At 37.5% G+C, this 27,860-nt stretch overlaps 3 protein-coding genes across 6 annotated transcripts; 2 read left to right on the forward strand and 1 right to left on the reverse strand.

Annotated features, from left to right (window-relative positions):
- Window positions 1–962: 962 nt before the first annotated feature.
- Window positions 963–8,674, reverse strand: LOC128016131 (alpha-1B-glycoprotein). Its single transcript, XM_052600555.1, has 10 exons — window positions 7,993–8,674; window positions 7,422–7,694; window positions 6,326–6,655; window positions 3,062–3,343; window positions 2,949–2,978; window positions 2,720–2,815; window positions 2,466–2,496; window positions 2,064–2,113; window positions 1,886–1,920; window positions 963–1,622 (listed from the first exon to the last, which is right to left on the reverse strand). Exons 1-10 carry the CDS (start codon window positions 8,048–8,050, stop codon window positions 1,530–1,532), a joined length of 1,278 nt encoding a protein of 425 aa, XP_052456515.1. The 5' UTR covers window positions 8,051–8,674; the 3' UTR covers window positions 963–1,529.
- A 3,277-nt stretch (window positions 8,675–11,951) lies between these two features.
- On the forward strand, window positions 11,952–21,591 carry klf1 (Kruppel-like factor 1 (erythroid)). Of its 4 annotated transcripts, none has more exons than XM_052600557.1 (3): window positions 11,952–12,244; window positions 18,772–19,633; window positions 20,418–21,574. In XM_052600557.1, exons 1-3 carry the CDS (start codon window positions 12,179–12,181, stop codon window positions 20,591–20,593), a joined length of 1,104 nt encoding a protein of 367 aa, XP_052456517.1. In that variant the 5' UTR covers window positions 11,952–12,178; the 3' UTR covers window positions 20,594–21,574. The 4 variants fall into 4 exon arrangements, with proteins under 4 accessions (XP_052456517.1, XP_052456518.1, XP_052456516.1 ...); XM_052600558.1 differs by lacking the exon at window positions 18,772–19,633 and adding an exon at window positions 12,525–13,386 and having other exon boundaries at window positions 11,953–12,244; window positions 20,418–21,570; XM_052600556.1 differs by lacking the exons at window positions 18,772–19,633; window positions 20,418–21,574 and adding exons at window positions 12,525–13,386; window positions 14,171–16,543 and having other exon boundaries at window positions 11,953–12,244.
- Window positions 21,592–26,135: 4,544 nt separating this feature from the next.
- nfil3-3 (nuclear factor, interleukin 3 regulated, member 3) lies at window positions 26,136–27,612 on the forward strand (the record flags this gene model as incomplete). The annotated part of the gene is made up of 1 exon (XM_052600574.1): window positions 26,136–27,612. A coding segment is annotated over one exon (1,008 nt), but the record flags the coding sequence as incomplete, so codon positions are not given.
- Window positions 27,613–27,860: the final 248 nt, after the last annotated feature.

Here is a 27,860-nt window from a genome sequence, read left to right on the forward strand (position 1 = left end):
TGCATGTGACTCATTGTTAGTATTGTGATAGAGGTCTGGCCCTTGGAGTCCGAAACTAGATAACTGACTTCACAATAGATACAATAACCAGAATGTAATGCTTACGCCATATCTTTGGCTTTGATTTTCAAAATAACAATTAAAGAGGGCGATGTTCTAGCATTCCATTCAGCTTCCATGCAAAAGCCCTTTGCCTGTTCAATGACATCACAGTCCGTTCTAACCTTCTGCAAACTATGAACACCAGACTGCCGTGACTCAACACACCAGTGGGCATTCAAATTCATCCCCATGGTGATGATTGCTCTGTAGGAAAGGTACAAAGAAAACGTCTGAGCCCGAGTGAGATTAGTCATGACTGAGATCACGACACACACTTGCACAGTACGCTTTGCTGACCCTCTAGTTGCCTGTGAATGATTCATTCACTCTTTTGCCAAGGCTGCATGGGAATGCTCATTTCAGATTTGGCAGAAGCTCATCCATACCACTGGAGAAAAGCTGCCCACTGATTTCAGATTTCAATGAGCCTAATCCAAATGACCTTTAAGACCAATAAACAATACAATTCTTTGTATTCTTAGAAAAAACAAAACAATATGATTAGTGACGCATTGGTAGTTTCTGGCAAAATATATAATCTGTATTTGTTTTAAAGTGTTTCGGTAACTGAGCATTGTTTTGTTCCAGACAGATCTAAGAGTTTCTGTGAAAATGCAGGGGATAATTACGGTAATTCAAAAATAAAACATACTGTCATCATTTACAACATTTTTTCCAAATATCTTCTTTTGTGCTCAACAGAAGAAAGAAACTCACACAGGTTTGGAACAAGTGGAGGGTGAGGAAACGATGACAGAAAGGTCATTTTTGGGTGAACTACTTTAAGGTGCTTCAGAGGACAAAGCAGAAAACTTCAGTCAACCATATGCCACTATGATTGATTATCTCAGACTGTAAGAGAGCTATTAATGGTTTATTGCTTGATTATTAAAAGATATCATGATACTTCACACAGTTTCAGGCTATGTGAAGACAAATGGGAACAAAAAGTCTTTAAAAAAAAAACTAGTATCAAATAATGCAGTTCTGTCATGACTGTCAAATTAAGTTCCTTTTAAATTGTCATGATAAGCAAAACGGAACTGAAAGAAGTTCTTAAGCACCACTTGAACTAAGTGACATCTGCACAAAACACAAATGAAAGCTTTCACATTTCATGATTAAATCTATAAACAATTTGCAAATATCAAATGCCCAGCACTCAAAACTGCCAGTGCTTCAATGAAATGTCAATCTTTCATTATATCTAGATGCTCAGAGCCCCCTGCTGACAGAAAAATTCATATCATATCTACAGTAGATTGTTTACTCATTCATTACTTTACAAATATAACAAAAAAGTTACAGCTTTTAAATAAACATCACAATTTACAGAATATGTGAAACACAAAATGTAGCATCCGGTCCTTAGATAGATAGATAGATAGATAGATAGATAGATAGATAGACAGATAGACAGATAGACATCAGTAAACTGAGGCGTTCTTAAAGGTTGCCATGGGATAATCGTAGATGGGCTCTGACAATGAGGCTCCTCCTCTGAGCATTTGTCCATTTTCCTGTAGATTGGAAATACATGCACATTAAAAACATGCAAGGGATGTGATAAGTTTGTGTTTCTCACAGCGGACATAATGCAACATGAGGTTGTTGGCAAACACTGTGTGATGTAAAGAAATCTTATTCTGTGATCTTATTCTTCCGCTCTCATTTTTGTCTAAACGAATCAGCATATTGTTAACCTTAATACTTAGAACGAGATACTAGTTAAGCCTTTTGTGAAGGGAATCACAAGAGAAGGTTGGAAACGGTGCATCATTACCTCAGTTCCAATGTCAACACGCTGCAGAGTCAGATCTGATGAAAAAAAAAAAAGTGTATAATGGTGAGAGAAAATCAATAAACCTCAAGACAAAATCAGATATCTGTGATGCTTATGGTATAATTATGGGAGATTTATTAAGCGTTTAGATGATGACCAGATTGTCACAGTGACTTACCAACAATATGATCTCTGGAGTGCACATGTTGCCAGAATTTTTCTTGATCTCTGTGGAAAGAGTTTTATTATATTTTTGATCACTTTCATATCACTCATATTAGCAGTGTGCTATGATATTAAAATAATTACAAATCATTTAAATATTGAATCATTTTAATTGCTAATTCAATTTAGTATTGCTGTCTTTTAAGAAAAAAATGCACATTAGTGTGTACTTAAATAATTTAGATAATCTTTATTCCTGCAACTCAAATAGTTGAGCACAGTGATAGACAGTGATGTCATTATGTACACTCTTAGTGAACTGCAAGTTGCTTGAAATGAAAATGTCTACCCAATGAATATATGTAAATGCAGGTTTAATCAAATATCAGGTACGCTCTCCAGTATTGTGCCTCACCTTTGTCTCCTTCTCTCTGACATTTTTTGGACTGCAAATAAATGGGTAGAGATTACATTTCAATTGATATTAATGAGGATTACATGCATGAATGGAAAAACAAACAATGAGTGTTTTCACTTTGTATTGTTCCACTATTTAATTATATGGATTGAGAAAGTAATCACCACTGAGTATTATAGTTCATCAGAGACTAGACTTCAAATGAAAACTAATGAGCAATTAACATATGAGACTAGATATGTAAAACTCACAATGTCTGTGTATGGCAAAGCCCAGGATTACCACCACTGTGAGAAACAGAACACCCGCAGACACAGAGCCAACAATCAGAGCCAGGTCTGTGTTGCCTATCCATAGACATGTATGAAAACAAAGGAAAGTGTTTTAGATAGCAACTTGGGCATGTTTGATGTGCTACATTACTGTGATAGCTACAAATATACAATATATATAGTATGCATGGCAATAATTCAATATTACCTGTAGAGCTCGATGTGCATACATGATATCCTGTAAAATGATGCAATAAATCAGGTCTTATTTATGTAACGTCATGAGATATAATATGACATTTAGTATGATACATTCATTACCTGTAATGCATGGGATAGTTACTGGTGAGCTCATTTTAGAGTACGCCTTGGTGTTGCCCAATGACACGCTGTACTGACACTGATACTGTACACCACGTTCATAACGGATGGGTATGGGAAATCTAGCACTGTACTGAATCGGGGAAGCCTGATGGGTCGCCTCAGGTGACAGGACACCGACACGAAATAAACTGAAGTAGCTTTGAGGATATGAGGGTGACCCAACACACTCCAGAACTTCACCCTTGTGTCGGGACAAGGACAAAGTGGGGACTGGGAGCTCTGTAAGAGGAAACACACACCGACACAGAGACATGGGATCATTTGCTTATTAGCACAAATGTGCACATCAAAGTGAGATGCCTTGTTGCTTACTGTCTACCATAAAGGAATAGTGCACCCAAACATTAACATTCTGTCATTATTTTACTCACCCTCAAGTTGTTTAAATGTCTTCTGTGTTCAACAGAAGGAAGAAATGTATGCACATTTGGAACATGAGGGTGAATAAATGATGACAAAATATTCATTTTTGATTAAAACATTCTGTTAGATTATATCAGGCTCTCTGCCAGATGTTTCTGTAAGTTTGTCTCTCTGCAATCCCTCCCTTCTCACCCGTTTTCTTCTGTCTCAGTCCCTCCTCCATTCTCTGTTCTCTCTCTTCTCTTGGAAGTCTTACCTCTCTCTATCTCAATGTCTACACACATGCATACACATGTATATTTCTTCAGGAGTTCAGCTATTCAGAGGAGGACGGAGGCTATAGGCCTGAAGGTTACTGAGTTTAGACTGACTGCACTGAAAAGTTCATTTTGGAAAAAGGTATCCTTGGCCAAGTGTGCTCCTAATATGTCCAGAAATTCCTGGTCATACTTCCATTTTATATAAGGTATATTTCTTGGCTTGTGTACCACACATATTTAATCCATATCTCATTTTATGAATCACTGCACCACCCCTTACGATATGACTATATAATGTAAGGATGTAATAATAAGTGTTGTGGACAGAGAATTGACATGTTCATAATTCTTTCCATGGGCCCATCCAAGGACTGAGTATAGTTGGACAGCATCGAAGAATAAAGAGCTGAAAGTTATTATTTTAACACATTCCTTAAAGGTGCTGTCACATAAAAAAAAATTGGACATTATCCATCGTGAAACGTCTGATCAAGTGGATTTCTTTTGGAATGACTGGATTTCACTTGCAAAAAAGTGGCCGTACTTGTAGGCAGCAACACAAATAATTCAACTTCATAAAGGTATGGTCATATTAGCAAAAATCTCTGTGAAATTTTGATAGGCAAAAAGTCCATTGTCCTCTTGACATCTTGACAATAATTTGTTCATTAGCTCCATTTGAATTAATGTACTGCCAGATTATGTGCTTGATCTTGAAATGTATAAGTATAATACTAATAATAATTCCTTACATTTATATAGTGCTTTTCTGGGCACTCACAGCTCTTAACATAGAAGAGGGTAATCTCAACCTCCACCAGTGTGCAGCATCCACCTGGATGATACGACGGTAGCCATCTTGCACAAGAACACCCACCACACACCAGCTTATTGGTGGAGAGGAGACAGAGTGATGAAGCCAATCAGTGTATGGGGATGGTTAGGAGGCCATTATGGTCAAAGGAGAATAGGCGAATTTGGTTACACCCCCTACTCTTTTATGAAGGACATCCTGGGATTTTTAATGATCACAGAGAGTCAGAACATTGGTTAAACATTGTAAAATCCAGGCCTGGTCCTCTCTCGTCCTTCACTGTCGTCGCTCCTGTTTTATATCCTTCCATCTCCTCCGTGGGACTCGAGACCGGTGGGTCGAACAGGTGTCGCTCATTTCTCAATCACTCCACCGGCCTCACTCCTGTTCCCACGTCTCTCGGCACCGCCCCACTCGTCACAAACCTCTCATCCAAAAGATGGTGCTTTTTGTCCCCATCACTACACTGGGGAATTAAAGGGTTAGTTCACCCAAAAATTAAAATTATGTCATTAATGACTCGCCCTCATGTCGTTCCAAACCCGTAAGACCTCTGTTCATCTTCAGAACACAGTTTAAGATATTTTAGATTTAGTCCGAGAGCTCTCAGTCCCTCCATTGAAGCTGTGTGTACGGTATACTGTCCATGTCCAGAAAGGTAAGAAAAACATCATCAAAGTAGTCCATGTGATATCATAGGGGCAGTTAGAATTTGTTGACGCATCGAAAATACATTTTGGTCCAAAAACTATGACTTTATTTAGCGTTGTCTTCTCTTCCGGGTGTATTGTGAGCGCGTTCAAGTGTAGTGATATCCAGTTCATGAACGAAATCGAACTGAATCGTTTGAAATGGTTCACGTCTCCAAGAAGCATTAATCCACAAACTTTTTTAACATGGCTGACACTCCCTCTGAGTTCAAACAAACCAATATCCCGGAGTAATTCATGCACTCAAACAGTACACTGACTGAACTGCTGTGAAGAGAGAACTGAAGAGATGGCCTGATATATTATGATATTAGCAGGATAGAATGTCATGATTCTGCCCTCGTGTCCTTGATTTTTCCTAGTCTTGAGGCAGGATCATGGCAGACCCGTGTTTTGTGTTCAAGCACATGGCCTTGTCTTTGGGCCATGTGCTTGTGTTGTCTTGTTCCCTTGCCCCGCCCCCCTTGTTATCCTAGTCTTGTCGTGATTGTCCTATCTGTGCCACCTGTCGTGTCTTAATTGTTCCCCTATTTAGATCTCCTAGTGTGCTCTGTCTTGCGTCGGTTTATTGTCTCCTCAAACTGTTCAACTTATGTGTTCCTACCTGTCAGCCTCCTGAGATATCTTGTCCTTGAAACCCCTCAAAGAAGTCTTTTGTCTAGCAGAGAGTGTTTATTTGTAGTTCGTGTTCTCCTGTTTAGAGTCCTTGTTTACCTTGTCTACTCAGTTTTTGTTAAATTATTTAGTGTCTACCCTATCCCTTGTTTTCCCCCTCGTGGGTTTTGTTTTTCCCCTTTTTTTGTATATAATAAATCCTCTGTGTAACCCGATTCCTGTCTGCACTTGAGTTCCTCCCTTGCCAACCCTGACATAGAATACATCCGGGTATTTATGCAGACTGTTTTATGAATACATAGTGTTTAGAGGTAGGTAAGCTGGCCATGGCTGTACATTCTGTGGTGAATTTTGTGATTGCTTTATCTTTGAAGAATATAATTAAGCACAAAATGTAATAAGAATATCATACACATCAATCCAACAGTTGTCTTCTCACCTATCACAGTAATGTGTACCGGCTGACTGGCTGTGGAGTTCACCTGTCCCGTCTTCTGGGATTTGAGCTGGTAGAGGCAGACATAGTCTCCACCGTCCTCCCGTCCCTTTGTCTTCACATTGAAGTGAGCTTCATTAGACTGAGACACCAGCTGGGCTGGAGCAACCATGGAGCCTGGGGTTCCTTTGGCTCTCCGGAGCAAGAGAAAAGCCTCAGGAGAACGTTTCTGATGGTCTGGTGGAGCCCGACAGTGGAATGACAGTGTGTCACCAGGACTAACATTCCCACTAGAGGGCTCGACCACCAGCTGAGGGGATGGAGGGGGACCGACTGAGACAAGAAGAAGAAAGAAAGTTATAAGCATTTAGTGTTTTTAGAATATATGTGTGAAAAAATAAAGATAAGAGACATAGTACTAACATAATACTAATATACTGATTGAAATACAACACTAAAGATGTAAAGCACTGCTGGGTGGAGTAGTTTGGTTTAGTGGTAAGGAACTTTCAACTGTAGACAGAGCTGTTTCTTTAACCGTCACACCACTGTGACCTCAAACCTTTCTCGCTACAGCTGCAAACGACCTAAACCTGTGCCTCAGCTAACAGAGATTCATGCACTATTCAAGCAGGATCACTAACATAAAGCAAAGAAAAAATATTTGTGTGTGTACCTGGAATTCCCTATGTTACAGAGACCAAATGTCCCCACAAGGTCAAAACTACAGATATTACTATCCTTTTAGGGACATTTGGTCATTTTTGGAAATTTTGTTGGTCCCAGCAAGAAAACAAGCTAGTAAATCATACATAATAAATGTTTTTGAAAATCTAAAAATATATGATTTTTTTTTTTTTGTGAAAAAAAAGATTTTTTACCCCTTGTAGGTTAAGGAAAAGGGGATAGAAAATACAGTTTTTACCGTATAAAAACCATTATAGTTATGTTATATCAACCTAATACATGGAAAGCAGTGTGTGTCTGTTTGTGTGTGTGTGTGTGTGTGTGTGTAGATGTGTATGTGTGTGTGTGTGTGTGTGTGTGTGTGTGTGTGTGTGTACAATATAACAAAATATAATATAAAAGAAACACTTACCTTTCTGCTCTGGCTGCATATAGAAACTGAACATGCTGTTGTCATACTGACAGCAATACTGATCATCTTTTTCTGTATCTTTTCCCTTAAGAATAAACACAGCCCTTTGCTGTTCGGCTGAATGCTCAACCTTATCTATCAGCTCACGCATTTTGAAAAGTTTAAACACAAGTCCACCATAACCTTCTGGAGCCTGACACAACAACTTCACAGATGAGGTTCTGATGGCTGTCTGTGTCAGTGTAGGAGCCGGTGGAGCAGTGTATTCAGCAGCTGCAAAGGAAAAGTGAATCTATTAGTTACAAAAGTTACAAATAAACTTAAGTGCTCGATTATGTCTGGTCAATCTGGTCATCCAGCTAGATTTTTTCCAAACCTGGGCCAGCACGGAAATCCATGCTGGTCTAAAGTGGGTCTTTAAATAAAAAAATATCTGAATATATCTACTAAGAACAGGGATTTCAACCATAATGGTCCAAAAACATTTCATGATTTGCTACAAGATTTACATTGTAGTGGGACAGATATTGTGATCATATAGAAACATAAATGTGGAAAATTAAAAACTTACCACTAAAATGTGGCGTGAGGATGATCAGAGCTGTGAGCAAATACCCACAAAATAACATTCTTCCAGTGCTGAAGTCCAAATATTCCAGTTTCTTGACAGCTATTAGAGCTTCAAAAACTCTTACAGGTCTGTGTAAATATTTTTATGACAAAATGCCTTTATTTGGCTTGTGGAGTCAGTGGTAAGACAGACGCATAAAATCATCACTTGCTGAACCTCCCTTCCCATTCACTTACGCAAACTTCCTCATCCACACATTAAAACACCAACGAACATGTTTCATGTTTAAGAAAACCACATCCTTCCATTACATCAAAGAAGAAAGGCAGAAAGACACTCCCACGAGTGGCCCATGTGAGCCAAAACCACATATGACAATGACAGGAAATTGATGTACTCTTGTGCAAAACTCACTCATCTCTGTGTCCTCTACTTCCAAACAAACTTAAAATTGTCCACTGATAATTCTTTGTGTTCATGCTTCATCATTTACCCCAAAAAACAGAACTGTTGTGTTAAGCAGGACCGTTAGCCACAAAGTCACTGAGTATGACCAATCCTTACCGATATACAGATTAGTGGTCCATTTGGACCAATATGATTTCTTTTTTGTTCCTCTCAACCCTGAACATGTGGTTAGGATAGTCATGCAGGAACTGCATTTTAAATCTAACATCATGTTTACTTCAGATGGGAGGAACTGTAATCATTTGATTGTTTTGTCAGTGTCACATGGACAGAAAAAAACAGAAACAAATATTGCCATTTATATTTCTTGTCTTGTGCATTGCTATTTTTCATAATATTCGAGCACTTTCAAATTACTGAACTAATACTAATTTAATTTCCATAATGTGATTTTTTAGGAGAAATCACCTAAAAGCCACCTAAAAAAATTACATTTGACCCTAAGTAGTTAGGACCAGTGCAACCCATCATAAAAGAGTACCTGGAAATTCAGACAATTATTTGTCACTTCTAACATTTCAAATGAAGCTTTCATAATCCACAAGCAACAAGTCATTTTTTTTCAATCTTGTGGTTAAATGATCACAACACATCCTTCTGTTTACTATATAAATACATACTGGACACTTTTTCTGTGATAACCTGAAACTACTTTAGGGAACTGACATTTTATGATAATGCCGTGTAAATTTCTGCTGTATATAAAAATAAAATTAGGTAAATTCCAGATTGGACACATCCAACAAACAAGAAGTAACAAATGGAAAAATGGGGATTTTGTTGGGCTCAAAAAATGTTCTACAAATCAAAACTATTATATGTAAGCTTCTGCAATGTAGCCACTCTTGCAGCTCCACTGTCCTGGTCCCTAGCATTCCTCACTCGTCCCGCCCAGATGACCAGAACTGGGTGACGGCTAGGCAAGAAACCGGTGGACCTGAGACAAATCGCAAATGCCAACAATGCAGCTGATGCAAAGGCACTGGAGTCCCAGGGTGCTGGTGGGAAGTGGTTTACTGGCCAAAACCGAAGAGGAACAATCAGAAAAAAATATCATTACACTGAAAAACAAAAATTTGCCTCAGAGCTTGGAATAATAGGACCGGCCACCACGTTAGTCAAAAGGAGACTTCTGTTCACAACCGTGCCCAGTTCAAAGGAAAAAAATAAATAATGAAAATTAAATAAAAACAAATAAAAATAGAGGTTGGATTAGCCTTTATGATGGACGACGGGGCATCAAGGTGTGAATTGGCCTTCCAACCTATATCAAACCGCCTGGCTGTACTAACCGTCTATGGCATTATCCAAGCACACCAATCTATCTATTTTACAACCAAAACAAGCCCAGATGAGGTCAAAGATGACTTCTACCAATTGCAACACAACTGGACTTGGATCTGAATACTAAGTTGACCAACATTGCCCACATTGCCACCAACTGTGACGGCTGGGAAAAGACAATGGGCAAGTTTGGTATCGGTGAAATCATTGACAAAGGATTACGCCTTTTATCATTTGCCTCGACCAACATCTCTGTTGTTGGTAATAGCATCTTCCAACACCCCTGTAGGCATCAACTCATGTGGAGGAACCCAGCAGGCGATGACTCGCTCATCCTCAACTACTTCTTGATCAATCGACGCTTCCAATCGTCACTCAAAGATGTGCGCTTGATGAGGAGACATAATTGCAGGCTCAGACCGCTAAATCGTCCATGTTATGCTTAAAATATGACTGCAATAGGCCATGAAAAAAGTGATGTCGCCTTCCAAACGAAACTGGGCATGCTTGAGCAACCCTGAACTCAAAGTCCAATTCCAAATCGCCCTTCCAAACAAATTTGTGCTGCTTGCAAATCTAGATTTTGTAGACTTCCCTCTGTCCAGCCGCTCGCCGAAGAACAAAATCTTGGTTCTCTGACGAGTCTCTATATCTTGTCCAGAAGTGGAAGTCTGAGCACATTCAATCAGCCTGGAGAAAAGGGGGACAGTCAAGATTGCAAGAACTATTGAGGTGATCAGCTTGCTCTCCATCGTTGATAAAGTATTTATGAAGGTCATCCAAACCTGTCTACGACAGCACTGGGAGCAGATGAGCCAATAAGAGCAAGCTGGGATATGTCCACATTATGTCTGTTGTGACTAGACCCTCTCCTTCCATCAACTGATAGAAGAGCGGATCTGACACACAGAGTCCCTGGTGGATGTATTCTTCAACTTCAAATCGGTCAAAACTTCTTATCCCCAAACTTCTGAATATTTAGTATACTTTTACTGAGGTATTGTATCTAAATAAAGATTCATAACCAGTACATGCATTTTGAAGACAATTACCTGACAATAAGAATATTCCAAATTAATACACAGAAACTAAAATATGAACAATTTATAATATATACATAATGCAATAAAGGTGTCCAATTAAAAGTCTTAGCAAATAATCCTAGTAAAATAAGCTCTGTGTAATCATAATCATTAAAGGCTGACGTTCCATTAAGTTACAATTGGATTTCAAGAGATCTTGACATTGCAGATCTGCTTGTGTTTATTTAGCCACTTCATTTGAGTGAGCTTAACCTGTCTGGTTGTGTATTTTGTTCTCACGGACCCACACATGCACGGTATAAATGCATAGGAAAATGATGTGTTCTCATTCAAATTAGTCAATTCAGTGGCTTTTAACAAAGGCAGCTCAGCAGCGAGGTTTGACGGTGAAAGTGTGTGTATGTGCTGTTATCTGTGGGGAAAGAGGCATCAGAGGGACCCAGAGCTCTATTATCTCATAAAGGACAGGAGGCCTCTCATCACCCTAACCACACTGATAACCGCTTTCCAGCACATAATCACCTACTGAACACCGGCCTTCTGAGAATCGCACACTCACAGTTTAAGTGTTTCACAAGAGATGTATCGCTTTAATATACAGCTTTAAGTGTAAATGTATTCACTGTACATTCCACTTCAACTCACTTAACCACATTGATACTGTTTGCAAACAAGGTTCCACACATCTCAGCTTTCGATATCATCAAATAGAATTATTCATAGTACTTTATGCATCAAAAGCATTAATTATAATAATTTTATGTTGACCGTTACTGGCTTTTCAACTTATTAACATTTTTATTAATTTATTATTAACAACTGAATTTATTTTAAATAAATATATATGAATAAATTAAGATATATTATTAATATATTATTTACTTGTTCTCGCTCATTTTAGATTTAATAGGCCATCATAAACAAATATTAGAGTGAACATTTATTTTCGCAACTTGTTTTCCTCTAATGGTTCAGCAGAATGAAATAGGTGATATTATAAGTAATGTAATTATTATGTTTATCCACATTGTTTATTTTTGCTGTTAATTTTGTTGAGTATAACTTTTTGAATTGCAACTTTCAACATTTTTGGACTCAAATTTAAACTCCACCCACAATCACAACTGTCAGGGGCCTTAAACGTAAGGTTATCACTGATAGAGAGGAAGAAAGAGTGGGGGGAAGAAAGAGAGGGAAAGGGGGTAACCAGCATTAATGCCACTGTGAAGTTTTTTATTTTTATTCTTTATATATATTTTGAATGTAACACTAATTTCTGGGTTCGTGTCCTTTGTCTACTGCACATCTAAGACTCATTTTGGACAAGACGACGCTTAGACTTGCCTCTTTTGGGGACATTAGAAAGTTTTTTTGATAATAACATCAAACAGATGGCTGTGACACAGGCTGCTCTGCCTTCGTTTTCAAACTTCTGCAACACCTCCGAAAACATGAAGGTAAGTTTGTTTCAGATATTTTGCTTTTTTTTTTAAGGTAATTAAAACTGTAACTGTCAATTTTGATAGTAAATTTGATCTTATGAAATCCCTTTCCATAATGTCAATTGACTAGTTTCACAGTAAAAATAAGTGTCAATCCTCTGAAAAATCCCATAAAAGAGAATAAAACTGAAGGGAGATGCTGTGGTTTTGGAAACTAACATATTTGATTGCAATATTTAAAATGGTTAATCAAGAAATGTCAATACTGATTAAACAATATTTGGTGACTCCAAAGGCTTGGAAGTTTGAAAAAGGCTTTTTGGATCCAGACTTCAAGGATTTAGACCAAAGCACCTGCAGCAACAAACCTTCTGGGTTTCTGTCAGCTCAACACCATGATGACAGTGAGGGATGCTGGGATATGGAGTTCCTGTTGTCAGATTGGGGTGAAGCATCACCTGAACGGACCAACTCTCAAAATTACACTTCCCAACACCCGCTGATGCAAGACCAGGTTTACTGTCCTGATCTTTACCTGGAGGACCAGTCAAGTTCAAATAGACACCAAGTGTCCATTTCAAGTTCGCTGGCTGAGCTGCTTCCTCATGAAGCAACTTTAAGTTGCTCATTGCCTGATCTCTTTGATGGAGGATATTTGGAGCAGCAAAAGCAAACAGCAAAAGCATTCTCTCAACCAGAAAACCACCAGTTCAGTAGTTTCCCTATTGTTCATGAAATCAACAGAGAAAATGAGAGAAACAGCAATGGCAAGATGAAGTCATGGGATTTTGGACATTATCCTCAGCCTGCACCTTTGATACCCTTTCCCGACTCAAAATTTATCCAGACGTCTGGGATCACCATGGAGGCACTGCTCTTTCCTCCACAACATCACTATAACTTAATCCAAAACTACACACACCCCAAACTCTACCAACCACAAGTGAGCTACACACACAGGCAGCCGGCCAGTCACTATCCGCCCACAAAAAGCATGGTGCCCGACTCCACAGTGCCTCCTGCAGGTCTGGAGGGGAAGCGCATGAGGAGAGGGGTGTTGAAGAGGAAAGCCACGGTTCACAGTTGTGAATACCCAGGCTGCCATAAGAATTACACCAAGAGCTCTCATCTCAAAGCACACCTCCGAACACACACAGGTAATCTAAAAACACTGAATCTGATCTGAATATTATAGAATGGCATGTCTTCAGATCTGCAACAACAAATACTATAAAAATTAATTAAAGTAGAAAACAGTTAAATTTCTTGGTGTGTTTTTGTGATATATATATATATGTTTAATTTATTGTTCTTTCTGTTTTAGTTTACTGCAACTATTTTCATTACGTGTTTTCATCTTTTTTAATATATTATTATTTCAGTCTTAGTTTAGTGATTTAAGTACTTCAATTAGTTGCCAAGGCAATAGTTTTTCATTTTCAATTTCAATTTAAAAAAAACAAACATTTGAATTAAGTTTTTCATCTGATCATTCTATTATATTTTAGCTTTATTATTTATTTTAGCTTTAACAATTAACTAAAGAATGTTTACTAGTTTTAGTTTAATTAACAATAACAACACTGCAAGAGATTTGTCTTCATTTGCTTCCACATGCAAACACAAAGACACATGACATCATATCCTGTTGCTGACTGTTGCTCCGTTTTGGTGTCCAAGGTTCACGCGCATAAAGGCTTGTTTGAATGCATTTAGAAAGAAAGAGACCATCAGATTCACTTGTAAACTATCTAATCACAGTTCATTGTTTTTAAAAACCTTTTAGGGGTACAACAGTCCATCATGTTTAAAAAAAATCTAAAAAGTGGAAGCGTTGAGATCATAATTTCAGAACTCATAAAATAAACCGAAAATGCAGAGGCTGAGAGTATGCAGAAATGCAACCCATTTCTTACCTTCTCTTATTTCGGTTGTCCTCAGGGGAAAAGCCGTACCACTGCACGTGGGAAGGTTGTGGGTGGAAGTTCGCCCGTTCGGATGAGTTGACGAGACACTTCCGAAAACACACGGGACAGAAGCCATACGAGTGTATGCTCTGCCACAGAGCCTTCAGCCGATCCGACCACCTGGCATTACACATGAAGAGACATGTGTGAGGCCAAACACAAACAAAACACATCAACCAAATGCATCCATTGAGGTTAGTCCAGGAGAGCATTTCAGTGGTTTTGTGAGGACCTGTGTTCAGCAGGTGAGATGCTTGAATTGTATATACATAAAGCACTATTACATAAACATACAACTGACATGTACATACTGTACATTATATGATAAAGGGGAGGAGTTGGTGTTTTTTTTTATTTTTATGAAATCATAATCATAAGTAGGTATCATGCTGAAATCAAGAGCTCCAAATTTGTAGTTACTTGCCATTAAACATCAGACTTATTTCCAATCTGGACCCTTTATCTAAACTGTATGAATTGGAAAACGGTAAAGAACTAATTGAATCCCAGCCATCGAAAATGGATTACTGTGAAAAAAAAAACAAAAAAAAAACATTGATAAAACATTTTCAGAAAGAAACGTAGGGAAACTCTCTCATTGCTGTAATATAAGAAAATTCCCTCATGGATATTAATTGGAATTCGCTCATGTTCATAAAGATGCAGAAATATATGCTTAAGTTTAAAGTGTAATTTTTACAGAAAATGCCAAAACAAATAATAAGCTGTTCAGGTCAGCGGATGAATATTGTTATCATTGTGTTTTTGATCTGATTTCGTATTTATGTCTATAGTCTTTATTGTGTGGGAGTTCATAAATGTTACCAAAAGTCATAAAAATCTTCATGTTTAATTGTAATATTGCTATTTATATAACAAGATACCATCATAATAAAAAACAATGCTATGCTAATTTATACTAATGTTTTTACTTATTCACTAATAAAGCAACTGCAATTCAGTCATTTCTGTCAATCTCCTTTCCAACCAACAGATGGCAAACTAACACACAACACAGTGTCTGTACATCTACTGCTCCAATGCACGGGATAAACCTGAATCATTAATCATAAAGCTGTTGTTTTTATTGTTATTATCAACATACGTCATTTTGGGCCTTTGGAGAAATGTCTAGATGTATTAACACTTTTCAAATTACATATAAATGCTTAAGCAAAAAGGAATAAAACTGACAAAACATCCACAAAAAGCCCCACAGTTAACACAAGATGTATTGGCCATTAAGGCTCTAGTCGGTTTACAGGGGTTAAACCTATTTTGAGGGATACAACTGAGATTAAGTCTGGGATTAGCCTGGGTTTTGTTTTGAGCGTCAGACACACGTCACACATCCACTGATGCAATCACTCTAAGGGGGCATCTGAGGACACAATCCATTGTTGTTCTGGTTAGTAGTAATACAATTGTTTGAGACACAAAGCAGAAGGAAGCTGGAATGAAGCAGACTGTTACCACATATCAATCAAGCATATAGACAACTTTCCCCTCCAGAACACATAAATAAAAACATGTTGTTGTAATTAACTGCACTTTTGGGGCAAATTAATTCCAAGAAGTTTACTGAATCTGATCAAATCTTCTTTTCAGGACATCTAAGGAAATTCTCAATCCCATGATGCAGTCATGTGAAAAAGACCGTATACACTCTTTGAATTCTATGGTTTTATGAATCAGGACGTAATGAAAAACATCATCGGGTCTTAAGAGGGTCTTAAAATTAGGTAAACACTGTAAGGGTGATGATTTTGGCTTGTTTTGCAGCCATGGGACTTGAGCAACTTGCAGTCATCGAGTCGACTATGAACTTCTCTGTATTCCTAGATATCCTGCACAGTCAGATGTGAGGCTATTTGTCCGACAGCTAAAGCTTGTCTGAAATCGGGTCATGTAACAGGACAATGATCTCAAGCACACCAGCAAATCTACAACAGAACATGTGAAAAAGAAAAGACTCAAGGTGTTGCAATGGCCCAGTCAAAGTCCAGACCTCAACCCGACTGACCTTAAAGGGTTACTCCACCCCAAAATGAAAATTTTGTCATTAATCACTTGCCCCCATATCGTTCCAAACCTATAAAACCTCTGTTCTTCTTCGGAACACAATTTAAGATATTTTGGATAAAAACCTGGAGGCTTGAGACTGTCCCATAGACTGCCAAGTAAATAACAGTGTCAAGGTCGTAGGGGGTAGGTGATTAATGACAAATTGTTTTATTTTAGGGTGGAGTATCCATTTAAGAGAGAAGAGAGTGGTGCATAAATAAAAGTCTGAAAACGTACATAAACTGAAGCCATGTTGTAAAGAAAAGCGGGCCAACAGTCCTCCACAACAATGTGAGAGACTGACAAAAAAAAAAAAACGCTAAAAATGGTTCTTCTAGCTATTGAGTCATGAGGGTTTTCACACATACTTTAGCTTGTCCATTTTGGCTTTATTTTTCAATTTTAAATAATGACAATGTAATTTGTTGCATGTTGTTGTTCATCTGAGGTTTTTTCATATCAGCTGGACCAGATTTTTTTACTATGTCCTGAGGTAAAACCATTGAAACCTAAGTTTCTTTTTCACATGACTTGTGTATAGCATGTTCCCACTTAGCATGTTCTTATGTTGTTTTACCTGTGGAGATGTTGACCAGTTTGTTAATGTTAATAGTTTTGTAGAAAAGAAAAGAAAGACAACATCTTGTCCTCAGCTCTGTGTCACATCGATGAACAATATGATGATGGCCTAATAGGACAACAAAATCAAAAACACAAGAATCAGTTTAGTGACACACAAGGAGAAAGATGGGAGGCAGGAAGAATCAAGGTTGCTTTACAGCCTCTGAAAGCACAACAGCTCACCGAATGCGAAATAACAGCACTTAAAGAATAGTTAATGGAAACATTTTGTCACCATTTATTCACCATGTCATTTCAGACCCACATTAATTTACATTATTTAAGAAACTGAAAATAGAGGAGCACATCAACACCATAGAACCAAAAAATATGTGCTGTCCTCGACCCTGTGATATCTGTTCAAGAGCTGTGTGTGGGTGTGTGTGTGTGTGTGTGTGTGGAGGCTCAGTGACTCAGACTTAATGTGCTTAATATAAAAGGGACGTCACAAGCCATAACAGGGCATTTGTTCGTCCTAATTATGCAGAATTGCAGTAATAAACCCACTCTAAAACACTAAAAAATGTTAATTAGTCTTCATATGCTATATAAGCATTTAAGAGCACACTGACAGAAAGAATGCTAATTTATGAATAATTTCTCTGTTCCACATTTTGGCAACATATTCTGATTCATCTGATCAAATTGGTTGCATCAGTACATTCCTTTGGTTAAGGGTGAAGGTTCTTTGAGGTTAGAAATAAAGTAATAGTTGTGTCAGAGTGAGAAATAAGATTTAATTGCAGAGATAAGGGCTGCTTTACAAAGAGTCTTCATGATGTTTATCCCTGGCTGCCTGAGGACATTTCTTTTCCAACACAGGCCCTATGCAAGACTATATATGTAGTACTTGTCAAAGGTTTGGAGACGTTATGAGTATTAAATTATTTTTTAAAGTCTCGTATGCTTGCCAAAGGCAGCATTTATGAGCTTAAACAGTAAAAACACTAATAGTGTGTTTAGTTTTACAGTAGTATGTATTAATACTATTACAATTTAAAATATGTGTTTTCTTTTGTAATATATTTTCAAATGTATCTTATTCCTGTGACACAAAGCTGAATGTTCAGCATCCTTACTTCAGTCTTCAGTGTCACATGATCCCTATTCAGCAATATTATTATTCAGAAAGGATGCGTTATCATAAGTGACAGTAAAACATAAAATGTTGTTAAAAAAATCTATTTAAACTAAATGCTGATCTTTTGAACTTTCTATTCGTCAAAGAATCTTGAAAAAAAAATATCCTTGATATTTTAATCAGCAATATGAAACATTAGTGATAACTGTGCACCAGTATAATAACTGAACAGCAAATCAGCAAAGACACTGAAGACTGGTGTAATGATGCTGAAAAATTCAGCTTTGCATTACAGGAATAAATTACATTTAAAAATATAATAAATTAGAAAACAGTTGTTTCAAATTATTTAACATGTCACAGTATTTTTACATTTATTATAATGTTTATTTTCACAATATAATTAAACAAATGCAGTCTTGGTCAGCAAGAGACTTAATTAAAAACATTTAAAAAACAATGTTTTATTTTATATCTGTCCCTTCTAGATTAAAATTAAAACTTCTGCAACACCTCCGAAAACATGAAGGTAAGTTTGTTTCAGATATTTTGCTTTTTTTTTTAAGGTAATTAAAACTGTAACTGTCAATTTTGATAGTAAATTTGATCTTATGAAATCCCTTTCCATAATGTCAATTGACTAGTTTCACAGTAAAAATAAGTGTCAATCCTCTGAAAAATCCCATAAAAGAGAATAAAACTGAAGGGAGATGCTGTGGTTTTGGAAACTAACATATTTGATTGCAATATTTAAAATGGTTAATCAAGAAATGTCAATACTGATTAAACAATATTTGGTGACTCCAAAGGCTTGGAAGTTTGAAAAAGGCTTTTTGGATCCAGACTTCAAGGATTTAGACCAAAGCACCTGCAGCAACAAACCTTCTGGGTTTCTGTCAGCTCAACACCATGATGACAGTGAGGGATGCTGGGATATGGAGTTCCTGTTGTCAGATTGGGGTGAAGCATCACCTGAACGGACCAACTCTCAAAATTACACTTCCCAACACCCGCTGATGCAAGACCAGGTTTACTGTCCTGATCTTTACCTGGAGGACCAGTCAAGTTCAAATAGACACCAAGTGTCCATTTCAAGTTCGCTGGCTGAGCTGCTTCCTCATGAAGCAACTTTAAGTTGCTCATTGCCTGATCTCTTTGATGGAGGATATTTGGAGCAGCAAAAGCAAACAGCAAAAGCATTCTCTCAACCAGAAAACCACCAGTTCAGTAGTTTCCCTATTGTTCATGAAATCAACAGAGAAAATGAGAGAAACAGCAATGGCAAGATGAAGTCATGGGATTTTGGACATTATCCTCAGCCTGCACCTTTGATACCCTTTCCCGACTCAAAATTTATCCAGACGTCTGGGATCACCATGGAGGCACTGCTCTTTCCTCCACAACATCACTATAACTTAATCCAAAACTACACACACCCCAAACTCTACCAACCACAAGTGAGCTACACACACAGGCAGCCGGCCAGTCACTATCCGCCCACAAAAAGCATGGTGCCCGACTCCACAGTGCCTCCTGCAGGTCTGGAGGGGAAGCGCATGAGGAGAGGGGTGTTGAAGAGGAAAGCCACGGTTCACAGTTGTGAATACCCAGGCTGCCATAAGAATTACACCAAGAGCTCTCATCTCAAAGCACACCTCCGAACACACACAGGTAATCTAAAAACACTGAATCTGATCTGAATATTATAGAATGGCATGTCTTCAGATCTGCAACAACAAATACTATAAAAATTAATTAAAGTAGAAAACAGTTAAATTTCTTGGTGTGTTTTTGTGATATATATATATATGTTTAATTTATTGTTCTTTCTGTTTTAGTTTACTGCAACTATTTTCATTACGTGTTTTCATCTTTTTTAATATATTATTATTTCAGTCTTAGTTTAGTGATTTAAGTACTTCAATTAGTTGCCAAGGCAATAGTTTTTCATTTTCAATTTCAATTTAAAAAAAACAAACATTTGAATTAAGTTTTTCATCTGATCATTCTATTATATTTTAGCTTTATTATTTATTTTAGCTTTAACAATTAACTAAAGAATGTTTACTAGTTTTAGTTTAATTAACAATAACAACACTGCAAGAGATTTGTCTTCATTTGCTTCCACATGCAAACACAAAGACACATGACATCATATCCTGTTGCTGACTGTTGCTCCGTTTTGGTGTCCAAGGTTCACGCGCATAAAGGCTTGTTTGAATGCATTTAGAAAGAAAGAGACCATCAGATTCACTTGTAAACTATCTAATCACAGTTCATTGTTTTTAAAAACCTTTTAGGGGTACAACAGTCCATCATGTTTAAAAAAAATCTAAAAAGTGGAAGCGTTGAGATCATAATTTCAGAACTCATAAAATAAACCGAAAATGCAGAGGCTGAGAGTATGCAGAAATGCAACCCATTTCTTACCTTCTCTTATTTCGGTTGTCCTCAGGGGAAAAGCCGTACCACTGCACGTGGGAAGGTTGTGGGTGGAAGTTCGCCCGTTCGGATGAGTTGACGAGACACTTCCGAAAACACACGGGACAGAAGCCATACGAGTGTATGCTCTGCCACAGAGCCTTCAGCCGATCCGACCACCTGGCATTACACATGAAGAGACATGTGTGAGGCCAAACACAAACAAAACACATCAACCAAATGCATCCATTGAGGTTAGTCCAGGAGAGCATTTCAGTGGTTTTGTGAGGACCTGTGTTCAGCAGGTGAGATGCTTGAATTGTATATACATAAAGCACTATTACATAAACATACAACTGACATGTACATACTGTACATTATATGATAAAGGGGAGGAGTTGGTGTTTTTTTTTATTTTTATGAAATCATAATCATAAGTAGGTATCATGCTGAAATCAAGAGCTCCAAATTTGTAGTTACTTGCCATTAAACATCAGACTTATTTCCAATCTGGACCCTTTATCTAAACTGTATGAATTGGAAAACGGTAAAGAACTAATTGAATCCCAGCCATCGAAAATGGATTACTGTGAAAAAAAAAACAAAAAAAAAACATTGATAAAACATTTTCAGAAAGAAACGTAGGGAAACTCTCTCATTGCTGTAATATAAGAAAATTCCCTCATGGATATTAATTGGAATTCGCTCATGTTCATAAAGATGCAGAAATATATGCTTAAGTTTAAAGTGTAATTTTTACAGAAAATGCCAAAACAAATAATAAGCTGTTCAGGTCAGCGGATGAATATTGTTATCATTGTGTTTTTGATCTGATTTCGTATTTATGTCTATAGTCTTTATTGTGTGGGAGTTCATAAATGTTACCAAAAGTCATAAAAATCTTCATGTTTAATTGTAATATTGCTATTTATATAACAAGATACCATCATAATAAAAAACAATGCTATGCTAATTTATACTAATGTTTTTACTTATTCACTAATAAAGCAACTGCAATTCAGTCATTTCTGTCAATCTCCTTTCCAACCAACAGATGGCAAACTAACACACAACACAGTGTCTGTACATCTACTGCTCCAATGCACGGGATAAACCTGAATCATTAATCATAAAGCTGTTGTTTTTATTGTTATTATCAACATACGTCATTTTGGGCCTTTGGAGAAATGTCTAGATGTATTAACACTTTTCAAATTACATATAAATGCTTAAGCAAAAAGGAATAAAACTGACAAAACATCCACAAAAAGCCCCACAGTTAACACAAGATGTATTGGCCATTAAGGCTCTAGTCGGTTTACAGGGGTTAAACCTATTTTGAGGGATACAACTGAGATTAAGTCTGGGATTAGCCTGGGTTTTGTTTTGAGCGTCAGACACACGTCACACATCCACTGATGCAATCACTCTAAGGGGGCATCTGAGGACACAATCCATTGTTGTTCTGGTTAGTAGTAATACAATTGTTTGAGACACAAAGCAGAAGGAAGCTGGAATGAAGCAGACTGTTACCACATATCAATCAAGCATATAGACAACTTTCCCCTCCAGAACACATAAATAAAAACATGTTGTTGTAATTAACTGCACTTTTGGGGCAAATTAATTCCAAGAAGTTTACTGAATCTGATCAAATCTTCTTTTCAGGACATCTAAGGAAATTCTCAATCCCATGATGCAGTCATGTGAAAAAGACCGTATACACTCTTTGAATTCTATGGTTTTATGAATCAGGACGTAATGAAAAACATCATCGGGTCTTAAGAGGGTCTTAAAATTAGGTAAACACTGTAAGGGTGATGATTTTGGCTTGTTTTGCAGCCATGGGACTTGAGCAACTTGCAGTCATCGAGTCGACTATGAACTTCTCTGTATTCCTAGATATCCTGCACAGTCAGATGTGAGGCTATTTGTCCGACAGCTAAAGCTTGTCTGAAATCGGGTCATGTAACAGGACAATGATCTCAAGCACACCAGCAAATCTACAACAGAACATGTGAAAAAGAAAAGACTCAAGGTGTTGCAATGGCCCAGTCAAAGTCCAGACCTCAACCCGACTGACCTTAAAGGGTTACTCCACCCCAAAATGAAAATTTTGTCATTAATCACTTGCCCCCATATCGTTCCAAACCTATAAAACCTCTGTTCTTCTTCGGAACACAATTTAAGATATTTTGGATAAAAACCTGGAGGCTTGAGACTGTCCCATAGACTGCCAAGTAAATAACAGTGTCAAGGTCGTAGGGGGTAGGTGATTAATGACAAATTGTTTTATTTTAGGGTGGAGTATCCATTTAAGAGAGAAGAGAGTGGTGCATAAATAAAAGTCTGAAAACGTACATAAACTGAAGCCATGTTGTAAAGAAAAGCGGGCCAACAGTCCTCCACAACAATGTGAGAGACTGACAAAAAAAAAAAAACGCTAAAAATGGTTCTTCTAGCTATTGAGTCATGAGGGTTTTCACACATACTTTAGCTTGTCCATTTTGGCTTTATTTTTCAATTTTAAATAATGACAATGTAATTTGTTGCATGTTGTTGTTCATCTGAGGTTTTTTCATATCAGCTGGACCAGATTTTTTTACTATGTCCTGAGGTAAAACCATTGAAACCTAAGTTTCTTTTTCACATGACTTGTGTATAGCATGTTCCCACTTAGCATGTTCTTATGTTGTTTTACCTGTGGAGATGTTGACCAGTTTGTTAATGTTAATAGTTTTGTAGAAAAGAAAAGAAAGACAACATCTTGTCCTCAGCTCTGTGTCACATCGATGAACAATATGATGATGGCCTAATAGGACAACAAAATCAAAAACACAAGAATCAGTTTAGTGACACACAAGGAGAAAGATGGGAGGCAGGAAGAATCAAGGTTGCTTTACAGCCTCTGAAAGCACAACAGCTCACCGAATGCGAAATAACAGCACTTAAAGAATAGTTAATGGAAACATTTTGTCACCATTTATTCACCATGTCATTTCAGACCCACATTAATTTACATTATTTAAGAAACTGAAAATAGAGGAGCACATCAACACCATAGAACCAAAAAATATGTGCTGTCCTCGACCCTGTGATATCTGTTCAAGAGCTGTGTGTGGGTGTGTGTGTGTGTGTGTGTGTGGAGGCTCAGTGACTCAGACTTAATGTGCTTAATATAAAAGGGACGTCACAAGCCATAACAGGGCATTTGTTCGTCCTAATTATGCAGAATTGCAGTAATAAACCCACTCTAAAACACTAAAAAATGTTAATTAGTCTTCATATGCTATATAAGCATTTAAGAGCACACTGACAGAAAGAATGCTAATTTATGAATAATTTCTCTGTTCCACATTTTGGCAACATATTCTGATTCATCTGATCAAATTGGTTGCATCAGTACATTCCTTTGGTTAAGGGTGAAGGTTCTTTGAGGTTAGAAATAAAGTAATAGTTGTGTCAGAGTGAGAAATAAGATTTAATTGCAGAGATAAGGGCTGCTTTACAAAGAGTCTTCATGATGTTTATCCCTGGCTGCCTGAGGACATTTCTTTTCCAACACAGGCCCTATGCAAGACTATATATGTAGTACTTGTCAAAGGTTTGGAGACGTTATGAGTATTAAATTATTTTTTAAAGTCTCGTATGCTTGCCAAAGGCAGCATTTATGAGCTTAAACAGTAAAAACACTAATAGTGTGTTTAGTTTTACAGTAGTATGTATTAATACTATTACAATTTAAAATATGTGTTTTCTTTTGTAATATATTTTCAAATGTATCTTATTCCTGTGACACAAAGCTGAATGTTCAGCATCCTTACTTCAGTCTTCAGTGTCACATGATCCCTATTCAGCAATATTATTATTCAGAAAGGATGCGTTATCATAAGTGACAGTAAAACATAAAATGTTGTTAAAAAAATCTATTTAAACTAAATGCTGATCTTTTGAACTTTCTATTCGTCAAAGAATCTTGAAAAAAAAATATCCTTGATATTTTAATCAGCAATATGAAACATTAGTGATAACTGTGCACCAGTATAATAACTGAACAGCAAATCAGCAAAGACACTGAAGACTGGTGTAATGATGCTGAAAAATTCAGCTTTGCATTACAGGAATAAATTACATTTAAAAATATAATAAATTAGAAAACAGTTGTTTCAAATTATTTAACATGTCACAGTATTTTTACATTTATTATAATGTTTATTTTCACAATATAATTAAACAAATGCAGTCTTGGTCAGCAAGAGACTTAATTAAAAACATTTAAAAAACAATGTTTTATTTTATATCTGTCCCTTCTAGATTAAAATGTTTTTTTTTTCTAATTTATTTGCAATTCAACATTTTGCAGGCCAAAGACCCGTGGTGGAGGGAGATACAGGCCAGACATATCCTGTTACATAATGTCATAAATAATGTATTAAATTAAAGCCTGGCCAATAGCAACATGTGTATAGTATGGCAACATGTGCATAGTATAGGATGGCTGGTAAGAAGCTCCGCAGGATTAACATCAGATAAATGATAAGCTTATCTCACTTTCTTCATTCATCATGGCAGTTTTCACAAGTGCAGGTTCATTTGGTTAAAAAAAGTGATGATTTATCATTGCATACAACTAAAAATGCAGATTTTGCAGATGCAGATGAAGCATATTCACTAAACTGAGTGAACAGATTTACAGCTCAAATAATACACATTTTTGCTAGCATTAATTGAAGCTTTGACAAGTTTACCTATAAGCATCACATTCCTGCTTGTAATTCCTCCAAAATGGGTCATAGAATATTCTTTTGATCTAATTACATCAAGAGACCAGTTGCTTCTGTTATTGCCATGTTAACATGACCACAAATAAATAGTGTGAGATTTTGTTACATGTGGTAAGATCTCTTCAAACTGATATATTTTTGAATTTAGCAAGTTAATGTGCATGTACGTGTATAAATTCAGCGCTGCTGTGCACCTCTCGCGCGGCTGTGGTGTGACGTATTGATACCATCTGACCTCGCGGCCCGAGCTGAACCCTTCAGAGGAACAGAGACATGAGGCGCGCGCTACATGAGGACAGAGTCCTGTCTGCGCGCGCTACGAGAGAGAAGCACCCAGCAGTGCGCGGGTTCATTCAGTTATTATTGCAGTATATCGCAGCAGAACTTGCTCCTGACAGCCTCCGTGGGGGTTTTAAAGTCAACCATTAAGTGTTTTACTGGTAAGTTTACTGGTTACTTTAGTAAGGTAAGCAGATCTAATAAATTCACATGACTGACCGTTAATGATGGTCTTTTTGCACGTAGTAGCTACTTGCAAAAAGCATCAGACTTTGAAATTATCACGAAATTTGTTAGTGAGAGCGTTTTAAAGAGTTCTGTAACCGAATGTAAGCACACAAAAATGCAATGAAAATGACTAGCTTACATTAATGTTGTGGGCAACGAAAATCTTTTTTGTATTATATTACCATTTCCATTACTTCAGAAGTTGTCAAATATATTTTTCAAGGTAAATTTTAATTATATTAAATAATTTTTCTAAAAATATAATATGGATTTTTGAGTAATGCTATCAAGATTTTCATAACGATACTTAATGCCTCTATATCTATATCTATATGTGATCCTAACCCCTTAATTGTGTCTCTGTGTTCAACCACTAGGCGGAGCTAACAGTCTTCAGGACGGCAGCAGAAACACCAACATTTTAGAAGACCTGTGAATGTGCCTTGTGATTTCACACATACTTTAAGCACCAGACTCAAAACGTGAAGGACCAAAGCACCACACTGGCAGAACAGAGAGTGATGTACTCTAAAGAAATACCTGATCCAGTCAGTCAGGATGGAGCTATATCCTTCACAGAAGAAGCAGTGTCCATATTAACGTCCAGCAGCATGCTAGCCCGCTCTTTTCTTATCCATCCCAGAGTTCTAAAACACCAAGAAAGCTCTGAGACTGACAGCCGTATCACACAGCGTCGCAAACATGAGTCTACACCTCCCGAGAAAAAAGACGAAGGTTATTGGTACAAGCGCAAAAAGAACAACGAAGCTGCCAGGCGTTCGCGTGAGCAACGCCGCATCAGTGACAAGGCGGTAGAAAACAAAGTTCTGGCTCTTCTTGAAGACAATGCACGTCTGAAAGCTGAGCTACTGGCACTTAAGTTCAAATTCGGTTTGATCAAAGATCCCACCAACTCACCGGCACATATCTGCTCCTTTGGCTCACATAACCAAACATTTCCAGCAATGCGCTACAGCTGCCCCAATTCAAGCTCACACACTACTTTTGGTCATCCGTTGACCAAAAACTATGGGTTCTTCATGCCTGGAGGGTCAAGCATTGGGAGCCCAGAGCTTTCAGATGATGCTGGAGGTGAACACATACGACAATCCTCTTACATAGCTGGTGAACAGCCAAGCGGTATCACAGCAGTGCATACAAATTCATTAGGATGGCAAGCGAACAATATGAAAGGCCTTCCTCATAAACTGCGTTTCAAGACGGCATGTGGAATTGAAGATGCTGATTCTGAGGTCCTTCTTCCAGGGAAGAATACTACAGAGGGTTTATGGAGGCCACAAACACACACAATGCCATCAGCTTGGCCAACAGCACATCAGAATAACGCTTCAATCCAGAGGCATACAGAAAGTCACAGCACTATTAGATTCCAGATTAGCGCTTTGACTGAAGAAGTGGCCCAACTCAGAAAACTGCTCTCCCAACATCAGCTCTCCAAAGTGAACTGAAATCATCCGTCCCACCTGTCTTCTGGCCTATCCAAAGAAAGAAACCCATTTGTATGATTATAACAGACAAATATAAGAAGCCAGCTGGTTGTTCACTGGAACAGCTGGTAATCTAAGTGTTTTTTAATTTATGTGAATTTTTAATATGCCTGTCTGCTCCACTGGTAATGTTCGCTACATGCTGGATGCGATGAGAAATATTGTGAAAAGCTCTGCTGTCTTCTGTATCTGCTGTTGTAGCATATGGTGCTTTGTTTAAGCTATAAGCAACACCGGCAACATTGAACCTTCACATATGGCAATTCAGTCTAAACCTTTTCTGTGTACCTTTCTTATTCAGTGCCTGTTATTTTTTTCATAAAATTTCTGTTTGTGCTTTTGCATGGAGAGAGAACTCTTTTGGTTTTGCCAGTTTGTTTAAATGCACCTGTGGTTCACAGTTATCTTCACGTTAATTTTACAAACATGTGCTCTTGTTTCATGAATAAGTGTGGACTTTTTATTTTTTTACCCATGCTTTCTCACTACAGCCAAAGTACTAGTATATATAATATTTGTTTGTCATTTGTCATTTTAGATATTAAACTCTAGCAATCAAAACAGCCTCATGCTCAGTAGTTGCCTGAACACAAGCAGCTCTTGAAGGGTAACAGTATTTGGCTCCCACAGTGCTGAAGACTAAGTGGCTGATTACAGCAACAGCTTCAATGGCAGCGT

The sequence above is a fragment of the Carassius gibelio genome, chromosome A6 (genome assembly GCF_023724105.1).
Source record: "Carassius gibelio isolate Cgi1373 ecotype wild population from Czech Republic chromosome A6, carGib1.2-hapl.c, whole genome shotgun sequence".
Taxonomy (NCBI): domain Eukaryota; kingdom Metazoa; phylum Chordata; class Actinopteri; order Cypriniformes; family Cyprinidae; genus Carassius; species Carassius gibelio.